The following is a 20,267-nucleotide window of genomic DNA, read 5'->3' as shown; positions in this document are numbered from 1 at the left end:
CTTGGGATTCAGCTGAATCTGGTGCACGGCCCTACTAATTGTTCTGTTGTTTGTCACCAGCTCCTATATTCAGAGATATACTGCCTCTGAACATGAACGCTCCATCACACTACCCTCTCCAGCCACTGAGTTGTCTAATTCCATGAATTTGACTAATCCTTTATAAAGTCATGTAAGCTACTGGACATCACCACATATTGTCGTGCAGTATGCTGTGGAACCCTGTACAAGATGCTTCAAAGGCACAAAAGGACTATATTTATTTAAATATTTCTTCACTGCCCTTCATTGACAGCAGCAATGGGTAACCTGCAGCCCGCCATATGTTGCTGGACTTCCTCCCATCATCCCTGAGCATTGGCCATGTTGGCTGGGGCTGATGGGAGTTGTAGTCTGACAATGCCAGGAGGGTCACAGGTTCCCCATCCCTGATTTACAGAAATAAATACTAAGCACAGAATAATACAAAATAAAAATATAAAATAACAATAATCAATAAAAAGCAGTAGCATCATCACAATAGCCAGTATTAATAATATTAAGGGTCAGGGAAAGCCTGGGTGAACAGGTATATCTTCAATTGGTGGCAAAATCAACCCACAGTTGGATGTCACCTAACCTGGATGGAATGCTAGTGGCCAGACAAGGCCTTTCCCCTCTGTAGCTCCAATTTTTTGACGGTAATGTGCTTTAGCAGCTGCCAATACTAAACCAAAGAACAAAGGGACCTATGAAGGGCATGCAGGCAAGTATCATTAATCATACTGATGTAGGTGCTCTTTAAAGGACACCATGTATTGCCATCCAAGATTTGTTTTGCATTATGGATTATTTCCTGGACCACACATGCCGAACCCATCAACCTTCGCAGGTCAGTCATCTAATCCAATAATGATTTTCCCATATGCAGTTGGGGATGTGGGTGACATGATTAGATTTCCTCTAAAATGCACAGAAAAAAGACAGAGAGAGAAACTTCTCCCTCTCTAAGGCAGGCCTATTTCTTGCTGTTTCCAAGAGTTCTTGAAAATGCCTAGAATGGAGAGAAACAGAAGCTTGTAACAGATTAGAGTCAAAATTATGGTAGATGGTTTTATCATTACCATCCTACATTAAATCCCATGTTTCTCCCTGCATTTCTGTTCTGTTTTAGTTCTATGTTTAGAATTGGAAATGGTGAAGATGTTGACAATTTGCATTTGTTTAGCTCTAAACAGGCACTCAATGGGTTTTGGTTATTTCAGGAAGAGAAGCAGTAATGATTAGTCTTTGGAAGCCAGTCTGTTCGGACCAAGTTGTTCAGAGAGCCATGGTGGTGAAATGAACAGCAGGTACTGGATTTCAACTGGAATAGCTGGGTTTCAAAATTAGTCTCTCTCAGCCTAACCTACCCCACAGGGTTGTTGTGAGGATAAAATGGGAATAAGCCTATGAATGCTGATCCTGAAATCCTTGAAGGAAGGGAGGGATACAAGTATAATTTTAAAATAATCCAGAAGGGCACAAAGCCATGGCCCGGGCGCTTGTCTTATAGCCTGCTTTTGAAGGGACTATTTATTTATTTATTTATTTTTAAAATGTATATATCACATTATCCCTGACCACTGGCCATGTTGGTTGGGGGTGATGGAAGTTTGAATTAAACAACATCTAGAAGGCACCAGGTTGCGGAAGCCTAGGATAGATTCTCAGCCTTTGATGCTGGATGGGTGGAAGATTCCTTTGCAGTTTGGGGAAAGAGCCATGGCTCAGTGGCAGAGCAGCTTGGCACACAGGAGGTTCTGGGTAGGGCTGGGAGAAACCCTTATCTGAAACCCTGGAGAGCTGCTGCCAGTCAGTGTAGAAAATACTGGGCTAGATAGACCAGTGGTCTGATTTAGTATAAGGCAACTATGTAAATGCCATGGTGGCGGCAGAGACCAAGATCAGGACAACCAGGAGACGCCGTACCTGGTGAAGCTGCCCATCCCGGCCGAGCGGGTGATGCTGGGCAACTTCAAGGCGCTCCTCAACCAGTCCGACTACAAGCTCTACTTCAAGTCTATGGACGATGATTTCGGGGAAGAATCCGATGATGGTGGTGAGCAAATCCTTTGCAACAGCTGCTCAGTGTTTGAGGACTAAAATTCTTGAAATGACAATACTACATTTTGGGACAGATTATCTTTAGGCCTGTAAAGAACCTTGTTTTTTTAAAAAAAACAATGTTAATATTTTGTCATTTAAATTCCTGTGCACTGTATTCTTTTCTGATGTGTATTTTGTATTTGTGTTTATTTTTTTGTGAGCTGCCTTGAGGGCCTTTGGCCAAAAGGCGTAATAGAAATAGAATAAATAAACAAGTAAATAAATAATCCTATGAATAGGGGAAGAACAGGGTTAAACAAACCCCTTTTGCAGGAACTGTAGAGCCCAAATTAGCACAGAAGCTAACCAAAGATTATATGCAGAGCTGCTGAGAGCTGACATTGGGCCCAAGGCAAGACGCATGATCAGCCCCTAAATCTGCCTACGAACCAAATGTCACTACTTTCTTTAAACAACTTAGGGCGAGATAGATTGAATATAAATGAAGGGAATTTATCAGAATGAGATAGTTAATATGTTTATTAGAAATAACACTGTTCACAGGCCCAAGTGAAATTAACTTCAACTTTTTAGTACTACTGCATTCCTAAACTACTTAATTAGTTCATTCATTGGCGATCACTCGTGGGCGAGTAAGAGTGTCTTCCAAGATAAGGCCTTTAACAGGGTCCGTAAGTGACTGTGGAGGCCAATTCTGGAGCCACACAGCCTCCCACAGTGAGGACATAGGTTTCCAGATGGAAGATGGTTGCGATGAGGATTTGTTTGACGTGCCTTCCGCTTAGTTGTTTGTCCCATTTGGCCTGTATTTGTGCTTCTGTGCACTGTGAACTGGAGTCTACTACTAATAGTTCTGGTCTCAAGGTACATGTTGCACTTTGCCATGTCTGAATCGTATTAATAAATGTTGGTGATTTAAAAAAAAAATTATTTAACAAAATTTAAATATTGCTGGATTGTAAGAAAACCTCTAAGCAGTTTTTTTAATTAAAATTATTTATAAATCAGTAAAAAAACAAGTAATTGAAACATTTAAAAAAATTAAATTAGCAATAGACTAAAAGGGTTAAAAACACATCAGCATCTATGTCTGGACAGGCTTGCAGAAACAAAAAAGCTTTAAGCAGATGCTGAAAGGAATACAGTGAAGGTGCCTGCCTGAAGTAAGTAGGCAAGGAGTTCCAAACAGTAGGTGCTGCCATACTAAAAGAACGATTTCATACAAGGGCAGAGCCAGTACTGGGTGGCACCTGTTAACGGTGCCAGTTCCGCAGATGGCTTGAGTGGGACATATGGGGTAAGGCAGGCCCGCAAGTAAACTGGTCCCAAACTGTTAAGGGCTTTATAACTTGATCCAGTAACAAATTAGCAACCAGCACAGATCCCTGAGCAGAGCTGTTATATGCTGACAGGGTCTCACTCTGGCTGCAGCGTTCTGCAATAACTGCAGTTTCTGGATCAAGTGCAAGGGAAGCCCCTCATAGAGTATATTGCAATATTCCAGTCTTGAAGTCACCAAGGCCTGAACTACTATGGTCAGGGTCTCCCAGTCCAGGAATAGTGGTAATAGTCTTACTAGGCATTGCTAATAAAAGGCACTTACAGAACTGGATCCAGAAGCATTCCCAGACTCCATACCTGCTCCTTCAGGGGGAGTACAACTCCATGCAGGGCAGGCGATTGGCCAATTTCTTGGACATGGAAACCACTTACCCACGATGCCTCTGACTTGCCAGGATTCAAGCTCTACTTATCTCCCTTCATCCATTCCACCACTACATCCAGACATGGGTCCAGGGCCCACACAGCCGCTCCTGACTCAGAGGTTACGGAGAAAGAGAGCAGAGAATGCTGATACTGATGACACCTTGCCCCAAAATGACAACTCCCAGCAGCTTCATAAATATATATAATAGTATTTATTTATTTGTTTATTTATATACCGCCCCATAGCTGAAGCTCTCTGGGCAGTTTAAGATCATACCCTGCATCACACTACAGCACAACTGCCAGGGGGCCAAAAAACAATCACCCCAATGCTACTCTCTGGACTCTGTCCTGTGGGTAGGACTGGAACCATTGTAACACAGTGTTCCCTGTTCCCATTCCACAGAGTGGGTCCAGGAGGATACCGTGGGCAATTATATCAAAAGCTGCTGAGAGACTGAGAAGCAGGAACAGAGTTGCTACTCCCCCGTGCCACTCTGTGCAAAAGTTATCCAAGCAGATTTAGTAACAGTCATTATAGCCACTCTCTGGTCTGCTGAGATACCAAAATTTATTTTGTAATGTATTGTTTGTTTTTTCACAGTCCAGGTCCCCAGAGGCCTGGGCACCACGGGGATTTTGCCACTCCTGCTCCCCTCTTCAGCCCTGACTACTGTAAATGCTGCAACAAATTGTGTAACATTCTACTCAGCCCAAGGCTAGATATAACACTGCAATTCTCCTTATTTCCCAAGCACAGAGAGCCCTTGAGATGTTGCAGATGGAAACTCTTCTTGTCTAGAGAGGTGGCGGAAGCAAAGATTGGGATGAAAGAGCTTTCTGCTGAGATGCTAGCTCAAAGTATACCACTTCTATTATCTCAGAAATCCTTTCAAAGCCCTTTAACGTAGTTCTGTGGTGCTATCACCACATTACAGATTGGAATAGTATTTGTCCATTAGTTTTAAAAAAAACATACCGAGATTGTAATACAGTAATACATTAAGACCAGGCCCAAATCATAAAACAGTAGGTACATTTTTAAGTTCATCCTTCAGGCTCTTCCTTTTTCCTTTTTTTTAACATCCAAATAAGCATTCTGGGAAACTCAAGTGCTTGCCTGTGCCTTTGTGATTTTGGGTTAGTCTTAATAAAGATGCTATACTTTCCCTACAAATAGCAGGATAGGCCTGTTTTCCACGCAGATCTTATCAAGGACTCTGTAACAGAAATGACCAGCTGGCAACCCACAGTCTGATTCCAGACATTAAGGTAGGTTCAGTCAAAGTGTGGTAAAATGTAGGCCGTTCCACCCATAATGAAAATATCAATATTCCCAGATTGGCTAAAACAGATAAATTCCACATGCTAATGTTACATTTCCATTTTGCAATTTGTATGCAGCATGCAATCTGTTATAAAATGGTATAACATATGTAAAAGCACATTTGCACGCAGCACTGCACCTGAACACATGGGCTCTTGAGATGTCCCTACTGCAAAATGATACAAACTTTATTATAGAGCCTGGCCACCTGTGAAGGAGTCAGTTTGTGAAATGTATACAGTCGCACACCAATCACCACCTGGAGAATATAATGGCCCCAAAGAACAGAGATGGTGGCCATCCCTGCTCTATAGCAGCCCTTGTATGATCCCTGTGGTATATGAAAAAGCAGAGAACCTTGTGATATAAGTGTATTTGGAATGGAGAGAGGTACAGCTAAGGAGACCTATTCCATGCAACACCCCCAAGCAAAGTTACCTAAAATCTACTACCAAATAGCAGAAGATACATATAAATGAGCCAGCACTAATTTATGCTGATTTTCATGAGAAAGAGTATGTGGGTGGCACACTCCTAACTGAATTAAAAGTCTGAAATCCTGCTTTGGAGGGGAAGGGCAGGGAGGAGCAGGGACTCACGGCTGCTTGAAGTCACTGCCTTTACATTTTCAAAAATATGTCAGCCACCATGTGGACTAGCTACTGGCTTTGTTTTAAATAAAAACAAAAATTCCATGTCTCATTTCTGCCACAAAGACCAGATTTTGTGGAGATCCATCTAGTCAGGGTCACAGAAAATGAACAACCAATACTTTCTCTTAACCTATGTCCAGAATTGAGTGTATCCCAGCTTTCTTTCTTTTTAAAAGGTGCTGTTAGTTACCAAGATATGCTTGAAATGTCTGGACATAAGAACATAAAAAGAACCCTACTGAATCAGCCCAAAGGCCCACTGGGTACTCACAGTGGCCTACCAAATGCCTACGGAAGCCAGCAAGCAAGACCTGTGTTTGCTGAAATCTGAGAAGCCAGAGGGTTGGTTGAATTAAGATTTCTAGTAGCTAGGGGTGGAACTTCAGTGCCCTGCATAGATCTTTGCCTCCCCTTCCCCATGACTAGCAAAAACTGAATAAAAAAGTGTAAATTTGCAGAATACCTTAAACAAAATCAGAAAAATTCAGCCTTTCTGGGTGCAGAATTTGGATTGTCTGGGCACAGAATTTTTTTACAGCCCTGCCTCCCATATTGAGATTACAATCTCTGTTTTCTCCCTTTTTGCCAGTGGAGTTTAATGGTCTTACAGGGACCCACCTTTTTAGATGGTAATGAGTATTACTTCCATTCAAAATATGGTAAGCCAGCCCTGCTGCTCTTGGGGTCCTATCTCCTACTCGTTGTTCTGAGTGGGGCCTTGGACTTCTGCGCCAAATCCTGCCCTGACAACGCCACTGCTTTTTACTACGTTGAAATTGGTTCCTCCTTCCTTTGTTCTTTATAAATAATGGCTCTGGAAACTGCATCTCTTGAAGAACGAGAAGAACAGAAAGCAGAAGTAGCTTCAAGGAAAGGTAGAGTGGAAAGTTAACATTTCTAAGAAAGGAAGACTGTCTCCCAAGCGGTGTTTTAAAATCAGAAAAATTGTGCTCTGAATGCCAGGAAGGACCCAAAGAACTCTATAGGTACCATTTAAATTCTCCTGTGCAGCTCAAGAAGACCCAATGTTTATAATTCTGGGCACTGCTTTCTGAAGACCTTTTACATCTGTGAATATACGGATAGGCTATAGGGAAAGGAAATTCCATCAGGTCTCATTAAAAAACCCCGCTCCCTTTCAATCCTTTGGGATTGCATGAATTGACAGTCGTAAATGTTGCTCCTAGCTGCTGTCAAATTCTAATGCACCTTGCAGGCTTATATCCTTCTGATGAGTATTGAGAAGGCAGTTACTTGGCTCCTTGGCTTTTATGAGAAAGCCAGTTTAGTGAGGAGTGAGACTCGGATGGTTTCTGGTCTGAAGCTTCCAGGTGGAGCCTGAGGTGGACTGGGGCATCTCACAAGTAGCCTTCTTGGATAAAACACAAACCCTATTTAGCCTCTTCCATGTAAAATCAAGAAAAAGCAACTCTGGCTTGTTTGGTAGTATTAGACTTGACACTTTTTGTTTTATATACTACTACCAAGGGCAAGGTCAGAAACAGAGCCTGGCACAACTTGGTGGATTAGGAGCCAGACTTGGCAGGTGAGTCTGGGGGTGGAGGCAACAGCAAAAATATATTTGCCAGAATGGCTCTAAGGCAAACTTACCACATGTCTAGCTCACCCTTCCTCCAAAGAGCTGAGGGTGGCAAACATGGGATTTTCCCCATTCTCTCTTCATGAGAACCCAGTGAGGGAGGTTAGGATTACAGAGAAAGTGACCGGTTTAAGGTTACCCAGTGAGTTTCATGGGGTTTGAACCTTGATCTTCCTGTTCACCACGGCCTATAGACTACCTCACACTGGCCTGCACTGGGTGTGCACATATGTTGACCTTCCAGATATCCAACACCCTCTGTGGTTTTGCCATCCCAGACAGGCAGTCAAACCAGGATGTTAACTATAAATTCCTGGTGTGCTGCAACAGAAGGCTGGTTTGGTGGGTCATAAGTTGTATCGGCCTGCCAGCTTTTCAGGCTGTGATACTGGCTGCTTGCCAGAGTGCACTTTTACTGGCTGGATGAGTTAATCATGAATGGTGGCAACTTTTTGTAGTATTTTGGACCGGGAAAGTTAAATCAAAGTCCTGATGTCAAGAGACCCTGAGAACTTCTGCATGAGGTGAGGTGTACTCACGGAAGTGTCAACAAAAATTGCGTATGTCGCTTATACATCCAACTCTACTTCTAATGAACCAACTGACTGACAAAGGTCTAAAAAACTCTCACCTGCAACTTAACAATACAAACAGAAATCAAAAGCTGCCCAAACAGTCTTGGAAGAGAAAATTTAGGCCAGGAGTGCTCTAGCCCAGGGACTAAATGTGACCTTCCAGGCCTCTCTGTGGCATTTGGAACTTTGTCCAGGCCATCCCCCCTAACCGGCCCTGCTTCACACCTTCCATGAGTGTTTTGGCCTGGCTGGAATGTGTCCTTGAACTCTGACAATGCCTCTTGCTTGTCTGGGCGAAGGCTAGAAAGGAGTGTGTGAGTGTGTAAAGAAACTACTCTACTGCACAAAGGTAAAATTTACATTCCTTGCTTGACCCATTTTTGCCTCTAGCCCAGCCTGCTATTGACATGTGACCCCAGAAGGTTGTCCCAAAGAAAATGCCCCCCCCCCCAGCTGAGGAAGATTCCGCACCTCTAATTTAGACAAAAGAGGGAAGGAGCAAGCCAACAGTCATGCTATCTATATATGGGGGCAGTGCTTCTTTTGTAAAAAATTAGATGCTGGAACTCATATCTTGATAAACTATACGATGCTTCCCCTGTCCCTCCCCTCTTCTTATGCCCCCTTCCCAGTGGCGGCTGAAACCCATTGGACCTGGTGCGGCTGCTATGAATCATAGAGGTGTGCACAATGAGGTCACGGGCATAGCCAGTTGTCCTAGTTTTCTCCCCATCTTTCTCACTTGCAAAGATACCATGGACACTTAAGCACTGCAGTTACATAAATACTGAGCACCTAAGTAAACTGAAGTGTCTTACTAACTGAAATGTGCTTAGAAGGGGTCCCTGATGTCACAGTTGCTTCTCTGCTGGAAGAAAAGGTGTGTGCCTCCACTCGAGTTCTAATTCTCTCCCTGTCTTCTTTTGGAATGTATGAGGTTCAACTCCAACTTGGTGGGTTGAGGCTGCATGGGGTTAAAAAGGGTAGCTAGGGAGGAGACCTCTTTGGTTGCTAGGCTATACCTGTCCTTTGATCCTTGACCTCTCTCTCCCCCTCCTGCTAGACTGATATGCAAAGGATGTTGATCCCAGTTTCTTCCCTCCTTCCCAGTCCTTCTTCTCTCGAGAGGGGAGCAGACATCTTTCCTTTGTCTCTCCCTCTCAACCAGCATGAGGGCTGCACTGGGACCAGTGCAGGCTGCTCCAACATAGCTAGTTAGCTAGATATAGAACTCTTTCCTATCAAGCATGTACTTCCAGAATAAAGTAGATATTTCTTATTTTAAAGCTTAAAGTCTGTGTCTGACTAATTTGCAGGGAAGGTAGAATCTTAGCAAAGATTCAAACACACACACATAAGCTCGCTCAATACTCTCCGCTCTGCTACACAACTCAATAGAATTCTGACATCTTCTTCCTTTGCAAATAAACAGTGGACACTTAAACACTGCAGTTCTTATTAATATTTAACACCTAAGTGTTACCTTGCTGTGACAATTTCTAGTATGGTTCTTTATGCCATAATTACTCAGAAGTGACCCCCACTGAATTCCATGGGGAATGCTCCCTGCTAAGTGTGTACAGGATTGCAGCCTGAATTGGTTAGTCTTAAAGGTGTCACACAGGACTGTTAACAAGGGACCCTATACATTTCCAGACCTATGGGAAAAATATTATTCCCCTCCCCCCAGCTTATTCACTTCTAAATATTTTTCCCCAGAATGTGGAATAAGGTAGAGGGATATTCAGTGGCCTAGGACCTGAGAGACCAGGGCTAAAATCACCACTTGGAGGAAACATGGAATGGATGCAAACTCAATGCTAATAAATAAGTAATGATAACAAGAAAAAGTCTATCTATGTCTAGCCTGCCTGCCCCTGATTTTGAATTGGGGAAAGTGTTTATGTGCGGCCAAGTTTAGAATAATTAAATAACCCACCCTAAAAATCAAAGAAAAAAGAATCAGGCTTGGACACAACCAGGATATTAAGGTCCAAATATTTGACTTTACATGTAGGTCCTCAGCAAATCCAATGTGTGGCTGTCTGCTAGGAAGGACTGCCTTGGTGGGGTATGCAAGGAGGGTGCAATCCATGCGCATGTACTACATATAAGCTCTACACACTAATTTGTCAGCTGCACCACCCCCGGCACCATCCTACATTTTGAAATAGCATTTTAAAGTTTCCAAATGTTTTAATGCTCTTTTTAGCTTCATAACAATCCTGTAAAGTAGATCAATAGTTCAGTTTTAGCAAACTATGCTAATAACACAGCCTACTTCATCATTCTTGGCAATACATGAAAGGTTATGTAATAATACATTTGCTAGCCTCTAAAGTGCTACTGAACTATTGTTTTGTTTCTGCTGTAAGCCATGGCTAGTTGGCTACCCCTTTGTTTGAAAGTGAACCAGAGTAATATATACCCAGTACCATGCAATGAGCCTGTTGCAGAAATAATGAATTTTAAATTAGACCTTCTGATCTTCTGGAGGATTGGCTTTTTAAAAATAAAATGTAAAAGCAATGCTTTTGCCAATTGGCTTACTGAGAAGGAAAATATGCAGGTATTATTAGGAATTCTCAGCTGCAAAAACAAAGTGCACCTGCGTCTGTGATGTCCCTGTATATATAATACTGTAAATATGGTAAGTGCGGGTTTATTAGAGTAAATGAGGTAAGTGGACTGAGTGAGAGGGGGGAGTACATGGGTTGGAATGTTGATGAGTGTTGTATTATGATTGGCTGAGTGTTTCAGTGTCTGAAGGTATAAATGAGAGGATGACAGTTGAGAGGGGGGGAGAAGTTGGTTGGTTCAGTTGGTTGGTGTTGGGAGACTTTTGTTGGGTGGATTGGATTAGGCGGGTAGTGAGGCAGGTTATTGACGACTAGAAACATAAAGAGTAACGCAACTTATGAAACCACACGCTTGTTGACTATACCTTTAAGTAATCTTGTTATTCCCTGTGTATATAAATAAATATTTCTTGGTTTACCAGAACACCTGATCCTTGGCTGGGTTTACACAGACCAGAAGGGTGGGCAGGGCATATACCAAGGTTGGGAAACAGTATCAATGGTGGCAGCGGTGAAGAGATAGTGTAACATCATCAGGTATCCAGAGCAACCCGGGGCTGTATTCTTTATAGGCACAAAGATACAGGGGGGTTGTGGCCTGCAAGTGCACCCAGATACAACGTATCAGTAAGCCAGGAGGAGACCACGGCACAGTCTCAAGGCAATATTGTTTATGTTGGAAGTGGGGCAAGAGCAACTCCTGTTTTGTTCTTTTGTTTAAGCTCCAGAAGGAAAATAGAGCTAGGGTCCTCCAGATGGATACGTGTTGTTTACCTTTTACCTGTGATGCTCTGACTGACTGTAGGGAAGCTTACCTGCCCCTCCTCCTTCTGCCCTTTCCCATTCTTTTTGTCCTCCGTCTGTCCAGGAGAGAGTAGCCTCCCTTTGTCTCTGCTCTCTCTCCGAGCATGGGGCTGACTCCTACACCTGGGAATTATGCCTCCAACTTAGCTAGTTAGTTAGAACTAGGTTTGCCTTTTCTGTCTACTATGTATTTCTCTAAATAAAGTAGCTTTTCTTATTTTACTAAGTCTCCAGTCTCAATGATGCTGATGCAGGGTAAAAGCCTGCTTTCTTAGGCAAAACGCACACACACGCTGGCACACTCGCATTTCAACATCTGCTGTTATTCTCTGCTGCTGTGGTGCTGCTTTTAAATGAAATTAAGCAACACAACTATACACAGTGCAACAGTTTACAGGGAGTGTCTGGTGGTGCTGCCTAGCAGTGGGATATTGAAAGATCTTTGCTAGAGCTGGTGAGAGAACTGTTTTAAGAGACCAGGATCCTGAGGTGGGACCGTGACATGGCGGTGACCACGGGTAGGGACCTGACAGCCTCACCAATGAGGAATCTCTACTTGCATTTAATAAGATGACTCCACAACATCCACATTGTTGTTCTGCCTGGAGATGGGTGGAGATGGATAGTTTTGGATTGGGATTGACTGAGCAGTGAACATAAGAGCCTGCTAGTTCAAGCCAATGGCTAATCTAGTCCAGCTCATAGCCTGAACTCAAATTGGTAAGAAAGGTGAGGACAATGGGGCCAGAAAGCCTCAAAAAAAACCCAACCGCCCACACTACAACTTAAGAGAAAGGCACCACAAGCCAAATGACAACAATCAGGTAGCCTGATATTTGCCACATGACTCCTCATGCTATGAATGACACAAGGGTTTTTTAAAGCAGATTTTCCAGCTGCACAAATTTCCCATTGGACACCCCACACTATAAAAAACAAAGGCAAATGAAAACACAGCATGCCTTGCTCCTTATTTACAACCTGTATCAATGGCAGGTTCTTCATAGGAGTCAGTAGTTCTTATCTACTATACAGCAATTATTCATTTATGAATTTGCCTTAGGTCACTAACTAACAGCACAATCCAATGGCTCTTGCACCAATGTAAAGCCCACTTCAGTGCAAGGACCATTAGCTCATCCTGAACATTATACATCTATCCCTGATGCCTCATCAAACTTGTGCTGCCAAAACTGGTATCTCTTCTTGGGCTTCTTCTGTTTTCACCAAGATTGCCTGATCAGCACAACTCAGCTAAAAAAACAAACTAGTTTTATGACAAAAAATGTAACAAAGTTTTAGACGTAGCCATCACTTTCCATGGGGTCAGCTGTTCCTAAAATTGGAAGAGATGCTGAGGCTTAATAAATGCATACTGTCCCGAGACATTGTACACTACACTCAACAGGGCCTGCAGTACGGACTTTCAGTACTGACTGCTGTTAGTTCACAGAAGAAACAGAACTCCTGACACCATCAAGTATTGTTTGGATATTTGTGGGTTCATGGCTGAGGGACATACATATGGGTCAAAAAGCACAAGAAATCAGGATAACCATTCCCCCCCCCCAATCTTGATTAAAAACATCCCTATAGAGTCAGATACAGATCTTGGCTTGTGCTTATCCTAGCCAGCAAGGAATGCCAAAAACTGCCTCCAGCAGCTACAGTTACACTTCTTCACTGCCCTTGAAGGTCTTCTTCCTCAGCCCTTCAGCAGAACTCAGTCCTGGTTCTGCAAAGTTCTTATAGCTATGATTCACTGTTAGTTCTCTCAGTTTAGAAAAAGATCACAGGACAAGCCCCAGCTCTTCCTTCAAGGTCTGCAGGTTTATTTATTTGATTTATATCCCGCCCTTCCTCCCAGCAGGAGCCCAGGGCGGCAAAAAAAAGCACTTAAAACACTTTAAAACATCATCCTTCCTTCTCGAACCCTTCTTCTTTCAATTTATAGCAGCAGCTGCACAAGCTCAGAGAGTCCCAGGCTGACAGCGACTAGGCTCAACAGACGGAACTAGGTAGCCTGGGCCTCCAGCCAAATTGAAGGCAGGAAGATACAAGTCTGTGCCCTGAACCTATTGCCAGGTCTACTAAAATCTCAATAGATCTACTGAAATATAAGCTGATCTACCGATTGTCTGAATAATACTTTTGAATGAGAGAAATCTACAGATATTTGGCCTTATGTGATTTTCATAAATTCCACAACAAAGCAAGCAATAAGCCCTGCACTAGTTGCTTCTTCAGCCAGGCGACTCGGTAGAGTCAAAGCAGAACTAAAGTCAGATTGTAAGGTGTGTTCAGTGTGTACTCTGCAATCAGCAGGTTGCTCTGCTCGGTTCCTTCTGCCAGAGTATTTTGTATTGTCTGCAGAATCATGTTGTTACCAATTAGTGAAGCTTTTTCAGAGGGTTTCTAGATTGTCAAGCTCAGACTCAGTCCAGGCCTGTGATTGGTATACTTTGGGCAGCATGGATACTGAGTGCATCCTACCCTTATATCATTTCTATCCATGCTGTTCCTTCTTCTTCCCTGTCTGAGTGGCAGCGCAGCAACAAAAAAAGAGGTGTTGGAACTCGGTTCCAACTAGCTCCACCACAAAAAGCCCTGTATGGGGGGAAGGGCAGATAACAGATAACCAGATAAAAGTTTAGGCCAGGCTGGAGCCACTGTTGATTGAACCCAAATCCAGATCCAGCTATGAGGGTTTTCCCAGCCAAGTGCCCTGCTCTCCATTGTTGGAGAAAGGAACTTCACCTGAAGGCAGAAGTTTAAGCTGGGGCCTGACATGCAGCAGGCTAAATTAATGCTCTTGATAGGGGAGGAAAGAAAACCAGTTTGCTGGTCTTTATACTAGGCTGGACCAATCCAGAGATTTCACTTTGTCTGCCTATCTCAACAGCCAGTGGTGCATGCTGCATTTTCTTCTGTGCCCAAAGAGGGCTCTGAAGCCTCACACTCATACAAGGTCATTAGCCTCAGCTCCTGAGGTTCCTGGTTCAAGTCCTGAAGCCCTCACGCTCAGGAAGAGTGGGGCTTGGGGTGTGTGTAAAAGGATACCAGGGTGGTTCAGATGTACTAGAAGGGTGGGGTATAGCTTAGTGAGCCAGATAGGCTGGATTCCTTAGGATCTTGATTACATGTCACAAAGGCCTCTTTCAGTAAATATTTTGCTCTTCTTGAGCTAAGCTTTTGAGACTTCTATGCTCACTTGATCTTGTAACAGTCCATTCATGCAATGCAGCTCGTTTGATTTCTGCTTTAAAAAAGAGGGAAAGAACCACAGTCTCTTTTCATTTTCTTTAGAAAGATATTTCTAGCAATGTACAAATTCAGACTTGCATTTGTTAGATCTCTCTCTCTCTCTCTCTCTCTCTCTCTCTCTCTCTCTCTCTCTCTCTCTCTCTCTCACACACACACACACACACACACACACACACACACACACACACACACACACACACACACACAGAGTTCTCTATAACTGTAATCCAGATGCTATGAAATGGGTGGCAGCAAAGTGTATCTGGTTGAAAATGGGGATTTAAACGTGTCTGAAGCTTGCAGTCACAGGATACATACTTATACAGGACCAGGAGAATGTCCCATTGAACTCAGTGTGGCATACTTCCGAGCACAGATATATAGGATTGTGCTTTACAGTACTTAACTAAACATTAGAACATTACTCCAAAGTATGTGATTTTTACACTGGATGCCTATAGTGTGTGAAGAAAACACAAAAGTTTAATTCTCTATCAAATAACCTTGTAGTTCACCAGTTTGATCTGGCCTTGAAGACATAGCCTCCCTTTCCCCTTGTGTGTCTTCTAATTTTAGTCTATAAGCCTGATGGCAGGGCCTGTCTGTCTATCCGTCTTTATTTTATTGATGTGAACTCCTTCCAAACTGTCACGATTTTCAGGAGGGATTAAATCACATACCAACAAACTCAGGTTGCAGAGTTAAAGCTGATTTGGGGCTCTTGCCACCCTGGGCTCCTACTGGGAGGAAGGAAGGGATAAACAAACAAATAAACAAACCCGTTTCCCCAAAAGATCAGACTTTTTGAGATAAGTGACATGGAAATGTACTTGAAAGTGTGGGATAACACTTGCTTTGACATAACATAGTCTAGCCTCTCTGCAAACAAACCAGAGAGAATGCTCATTTAACAGCCAATATCCGCTAATCTCCCTGCAAACCAGTTGGGATGAATGCTCAATAAACAGGCCTTCTGGAAATGGCCAAACTATTTCTGTGGAGTTTACATCTATAGGTTACAGCCAAGCAGTTAATAGGAGTTTTTCCAGTCGGTCGTCAGCTTTCCTCTTATAATTACTGGATGTACAGAGAGACTCAATGCTTCAGAGAGGACATCAACTTAACTTGCTCAGTAAAATAAGAAAATAAGGAAATAAATATAATGTATACCCACACCAGACAGGTTGACGTTATCCCTCCATCTTCTGGGATACTCAGGTAAAAGAACTCTCTTTAACCATATAGATAGAGCCCTCAGGAAAAGCCAAGGGGTTTAGGCTCCAAAGACACAATCTACCAAGACGTTTTTCTGAACAAGTGAAACATGGAAACGGACTGCTTTCAAGTCGATCCCAACTCATGGCGACCCTATGAATAGGGTTTTCATGGTAAGCAGTATTCAGAGGGGGGTTACCATTGCCTTCCTCTGAGACTGAGAGGCAGTGACTGGCCCAAGGGCACCCAGTGAGCTTCATGGCTGTGTGGGGATTCGAACCCTGGTCTCCCAGGTTGCAGTCCAACACCTTAACCACTACACCACATCATTAAAATTAATGGAACAGGATTACATTTTTGCAGCTCCCATTCATTTTAATGGGACTTCATAATGGACAAGACAAAGATGAAACACAAATATGTAGAAATCAGGCAGGGGTGAGGTTTAAGGAGAGAGTTTATTGGTAGCAGACAGCATTGGGGCAGCTGAATTAATTTCCATATTTAGGACCGGCTTTGCAGAAACTGTTCACTGACAGCCCTAACATCAACGACATCCCTTGAACTGGTGGTTTCCAGTATAAGCTTCCTCCAACATAGGCTTCCTTCAAACATCCTTCAACTTTCTCTCTGCTGTGTCTATCCTTGAGGCCAAGACCTTTGGCGGAAGGGGGAGATGGTGAAGCTTAGATGAATTTCCTCCACCAGCCAACACTACATCTGGCAAGCAGATTGATCTTCCGTTCCAATCTCGGCTATTATTAGTAACTGATGAAATTCTTTAACTGTGCAAAGTGCTTCGTGGCATAATCCCCTTCATCCTCCCAATGACCCTTTGAGATATATCTTTATTATAGGGAGCCTTAGTAAAATACAACACAGATTTATTTTATTTATTTCATTCCATTTCTATACCGCCCCTAGCCTATGGCTCTCTGGGCGGTTCACAGCAAGGAATAAAATACAAATAAAGATGCACTTTAGCCTATTCCAAGTAAAAGCAAAGATGGCTTGGCTGGTCATGTCACCATCTTTATATAATACTGCCCTGATGCTCTTTATTATTATCCTCATATTAAGAACTTTTCAGTGGAGTTAGTTCACACACTCAGCTGTGTCTTGTCAAGTATAATCACGTGATTACATGCATACGTGAATAGGGTGCTAAATGTTGATGGGCAATTTTAAGGCCTCTGCTCTCCCCTCTTATGGTCCTTTGTCTTTAAACTGAACTTGAACAAGACAGCCTTTCTAACAGAGGACTGTCCTCTGAAAACAGGGGCACATGGACATGCTATTTGTGAACCAACCCTGAGAGGCTTCATGACTGAGGCTGCACTGCAATACTTGTCTTCTTAGAAGAAAGCTCCATTGGGTTCAAAGGGACTTACTCCCAGGTAAGTGTGCATTGGATTGCAGCCAAAGTCTTCAGGACTTTGTGATTTCTCTACCCTACACATAAGAAAACAGGAAGCTGCCTTATGCTGTCAGACCTTTGATCTACCTCAGTCAAAGTTTGGACAACTCAGCATTGTCCACAGTGATTGGCAGAGGCTCTCTAGGGTTTTGGCAGGAGATTTTCCCAGCTCTGTCTGGAGATGCCAAAGATTGAGCGTGGGGCCTTCTGCATGCAAGACAGATGCCTCATCACTGATCTATGGCTTTTCACTCCACTGGTCCTCTACACACATATGAAAAGATTTTTAATGATATAACTAATTTCAGGGCTTGAAAACTAATATTTCTGCTTCCAGTTTCTTCTTTTTGGTACATGGCAACATCCCGTTAATTTGGGGATGCTATGATGTACAAATAAAAATACAGCAATTCAGGTCCACATATTCATATTCAGAAATACAAGAAAAATGGGAGGGGGGTCACTTTTTATACAGAGTTACATTGCATCTTGCCCTCTGTAAAACAGTGATATCCTTACTGTGCTCCACTTACGGTATTTTGTCATAATTTTCCATTCAGCATACTACTGGGAGACAGTAGGGGGAAAAACAACAGTTGACTTTATCACAATCACAAAATAAGGAATGGTTCGCACATGTGCCCATCCTTAAATTTATGTTCTGCAAAGCCTCGAAGCACTAGAGGTAGAAAAACTTTGGCCCTCCAGATCAGCCTTTCCCAACCAGTGTGCCTCCAGATGTTGTTGGGCCACAACTCCCATCAGCCTCAGCTAGCATTGCCAATGGTCAGGAAGATGGGAATTGTGGTCCAACAACATCTGGTGGCACACTGGATGGGAAAGGCTGCTCCAGATGATGTTGGGCTCCATCTCGCATCTTTCCCAGCAAATGGTCAGGAGTGATGGCAGTTGTAGCCCAACAGTATCTGGAAGGCCACAAGTTCCCCATCCTGCACTAGAGGCTAGAGTCAATCATACTAAATAGGAGACTAGGCCCTCTATCAACGGGGCAAATCCATAAGAATAATGCATTTTGAGCCATTCCACATGGCAGCAACAGAGGAAGAAATAGGAAGCAGGGCCTACTCCATTGGCTCTTCTGAAAGACCAGCTCCAAGGAGCCAATATGGTACAGTGGTTAGACTAGAGCAGCCTTTCCCAACCAGTGTGCCTCCAGGTGTTGTTGGACCACAACTCCCATCAGCCTCAGCCAGCATTGCCAATGGTCAGGAAAGATGGGAATTGTGGTCCAACAACATCTGGAGGCACACTGGTTGGGAAAGGCTGGACTAGAGGCTGGGAGACTAGGGTTCATATTCCCCACTCAGCCATGAAGCTCACTGGGTGACCTTTGGCCAATCACTGTCTCTTAGCCTAACCTACCTCACAGGGCTGTTGAGGATAAAATAGAGAGGGAGTAAACCATGTACACCACCCTTGAGTTCCTTGGAGGAAAGTTGGGATAGAGAGTAGATGTACTGCCCTCAAGTCGATTCGGACTTATGGCAACCCTATGAATAGGATTTTCATGAGGCCAAGAGGCAGTGACTGGCCCAAGGTCACCCAGTGAGCCTCATGGCTATGTGGGGATTCGAACCCTGGTCTCCCAGGTGGTAGTCCAACACTTTAACCATGTAATAATAAATAAAATTACAATAACATTTGGATTCTTCTCCCCCCTTGCATTGTTTCAATTCAAGTTGGCCAATATAAGAACGTTAACAATCAGCTTGCTTATTTTCCTTTTCCCTCCTCATTGTTTTTCCATATGTGTTGTGTCTTTTAGGTTGTAAGCCTAAGGGTAGGAACTGTCATGTTTGTTATTATCTTATGTAAGCCATTCTGGAAGCCTTTTCAGCTGAAGAGTGGGGTTAAAAAAAGTGGCATAAATAAATAAAATGTATATATAGTTCTTCTACATGCTTCATATATATTATCTCAGTGAACCTTACACATAGATCAAGACTGGGGGCTAAATTTGGCTCACAAGAATTCCAGGTGCCCCTTTAGTTGTCAGTACAGAGAAATGAAGCATGGGCTTACAACAGTCGAATCCAAGATCAATCCTCTAGAATCAAGAAAGGTTGCATTGGTGAGGAAGTGCTCTGTTGAACTAAAAGCTCACACCCTTCTGATCCCAAGAAGAAGCCCATTTATCCCAGTTTTCTAATTTGGCACTCCTTGTTGAGGATCTCCCCGTCAATAACGGATGTGAGCCCCCCTCCCTTTTCCTCCCCCAGGAAAGGAGCAGAAGTCCCTGTAAGAAGGATGCTGCTAAGCCAGGCTCTTTTGTCTCCCCTTTGAAAAGGGAGGAGGAATCATTAGGGGCAGACACAGAGGCTCCCCCTCTGCTCCCTCCTTCCGTCCCACTGGCTGCGTCTTTGGGTGGCTCTCAGGTCGCCTTGTCAATCACAGCCGCCCAGGAGCCGCCGGGTTGCGCCGCGCTCTCGCAGCCACCCAACAGGTTGGAAAGTCATTAATTACTTACTCGGCCATGCAGGTTTGCGCTCAGACGGCTCCTCTTGCCGCCGCCGCCGCCGGGGCTTTGCTGCTGTTGCGGCCGCCTTCTTGCTGCCCATGGAGCACTAGCGCGCACGATGGCCGCGCCTCCCGCCTTCTCCTCCCTCCGGCTCCTTGCGCCGCCGACGCTGCTCTTGCTGCTTGCCTGTTCCCTCCGTGCTAAGGTAAGGGGGCAGGCGGCTAACGCGGAGACCGCGGGAAGCGTTAGCCACCGCCGGCTTTTAGCGCCGACGCACTCTCGCAGTTTCTATTCCCTCCCTCTTGGGATTCCCTAACGGTGGTTTTGCCTTGCGTTGCCAGCTCACCCCCCGAGACTTGCAGGGCAAATGCGTCCGGTCACAGTTTCTGACGACCGTGCTTAGGCCCAGGGAACCGAATAAATGCGCCCAGCAAGCTCACGCTTCTTCCTTTTTCCAGCTACCATCACCGGCCGCCCTTTAAAATTCTCTTATCCAGAACTTAAGCAGGAAGAGGGGAATGGATGAAATTTTGGGGATGACCAGCCACTCCTAACCAAG

At 43.9% G+C, this 20,267-nt stretch overlaps 1 protein-coding gene and 1 long non-coding RNA gene across 4 annotated transcripts in view; one reads left to right on the top strand and one right to left on the bottom strand.

Annotated features, from left to right (window-relative positions):
- The window catches only part of LOC133388079 (uncharacterized), a 22,320-nt gene extending 2,053 nt beyond the window's left edge, over positions 1–20,267 (bottom strand). Inside the window, exon 1 of the long non-coding RNA XR_009763656.1 lies at positions 19,718–20,267. This is a non-coding gene — a long non-coding RNA (uncharacterized LOC133388079). The remainder of the gene's footprint in view (positions 1–19,717) is intronic.
- Positions 19,644–20,267, top strand: part of LOC133388075 (ADAMTS-like protein 2) — a 37,078-nt gene continuing 36,454 nt past the window's right edge. Inside the window, exon 1 of one of the 3 annotated variants that reach the window (XM_061634246.1) lies at positions 19,644–19,913. In XM_061634246.1, coding sequence (XP_061490230.1) covers positions 19,827–19,913 — 87 coding nt within the window. In that variant the 5' untranslated portion in view covers positions 19,644–19,826. The remainder of the gene's footprint in view (positions 19,914–20,267) is intronic. The other 2 variants (XM_061634248.1, XM_061634249.1) reach the window with 2 other exon arrangements.

Source organism: Rhineura floridana, chromosome 6, assembly GCF_030035675.1.
Source record: "Rhineura floridana isolate rRhiFlo1 chromosome 6, rRhiFlo1.hap2, whole genome shotgun sequence".
NCBI classification, from domain to species: Eukaryota; Metazoa; Chordata; class Lepidosauria; order Squamata; family Rhineuridae; genus Rhineura; species Rhineura floridana.
The sequence above is the reverse complement of the archived record's forward strand: the minus strand, read 5'-3'. Positions and strand labels throughout refer to the sequence as shown.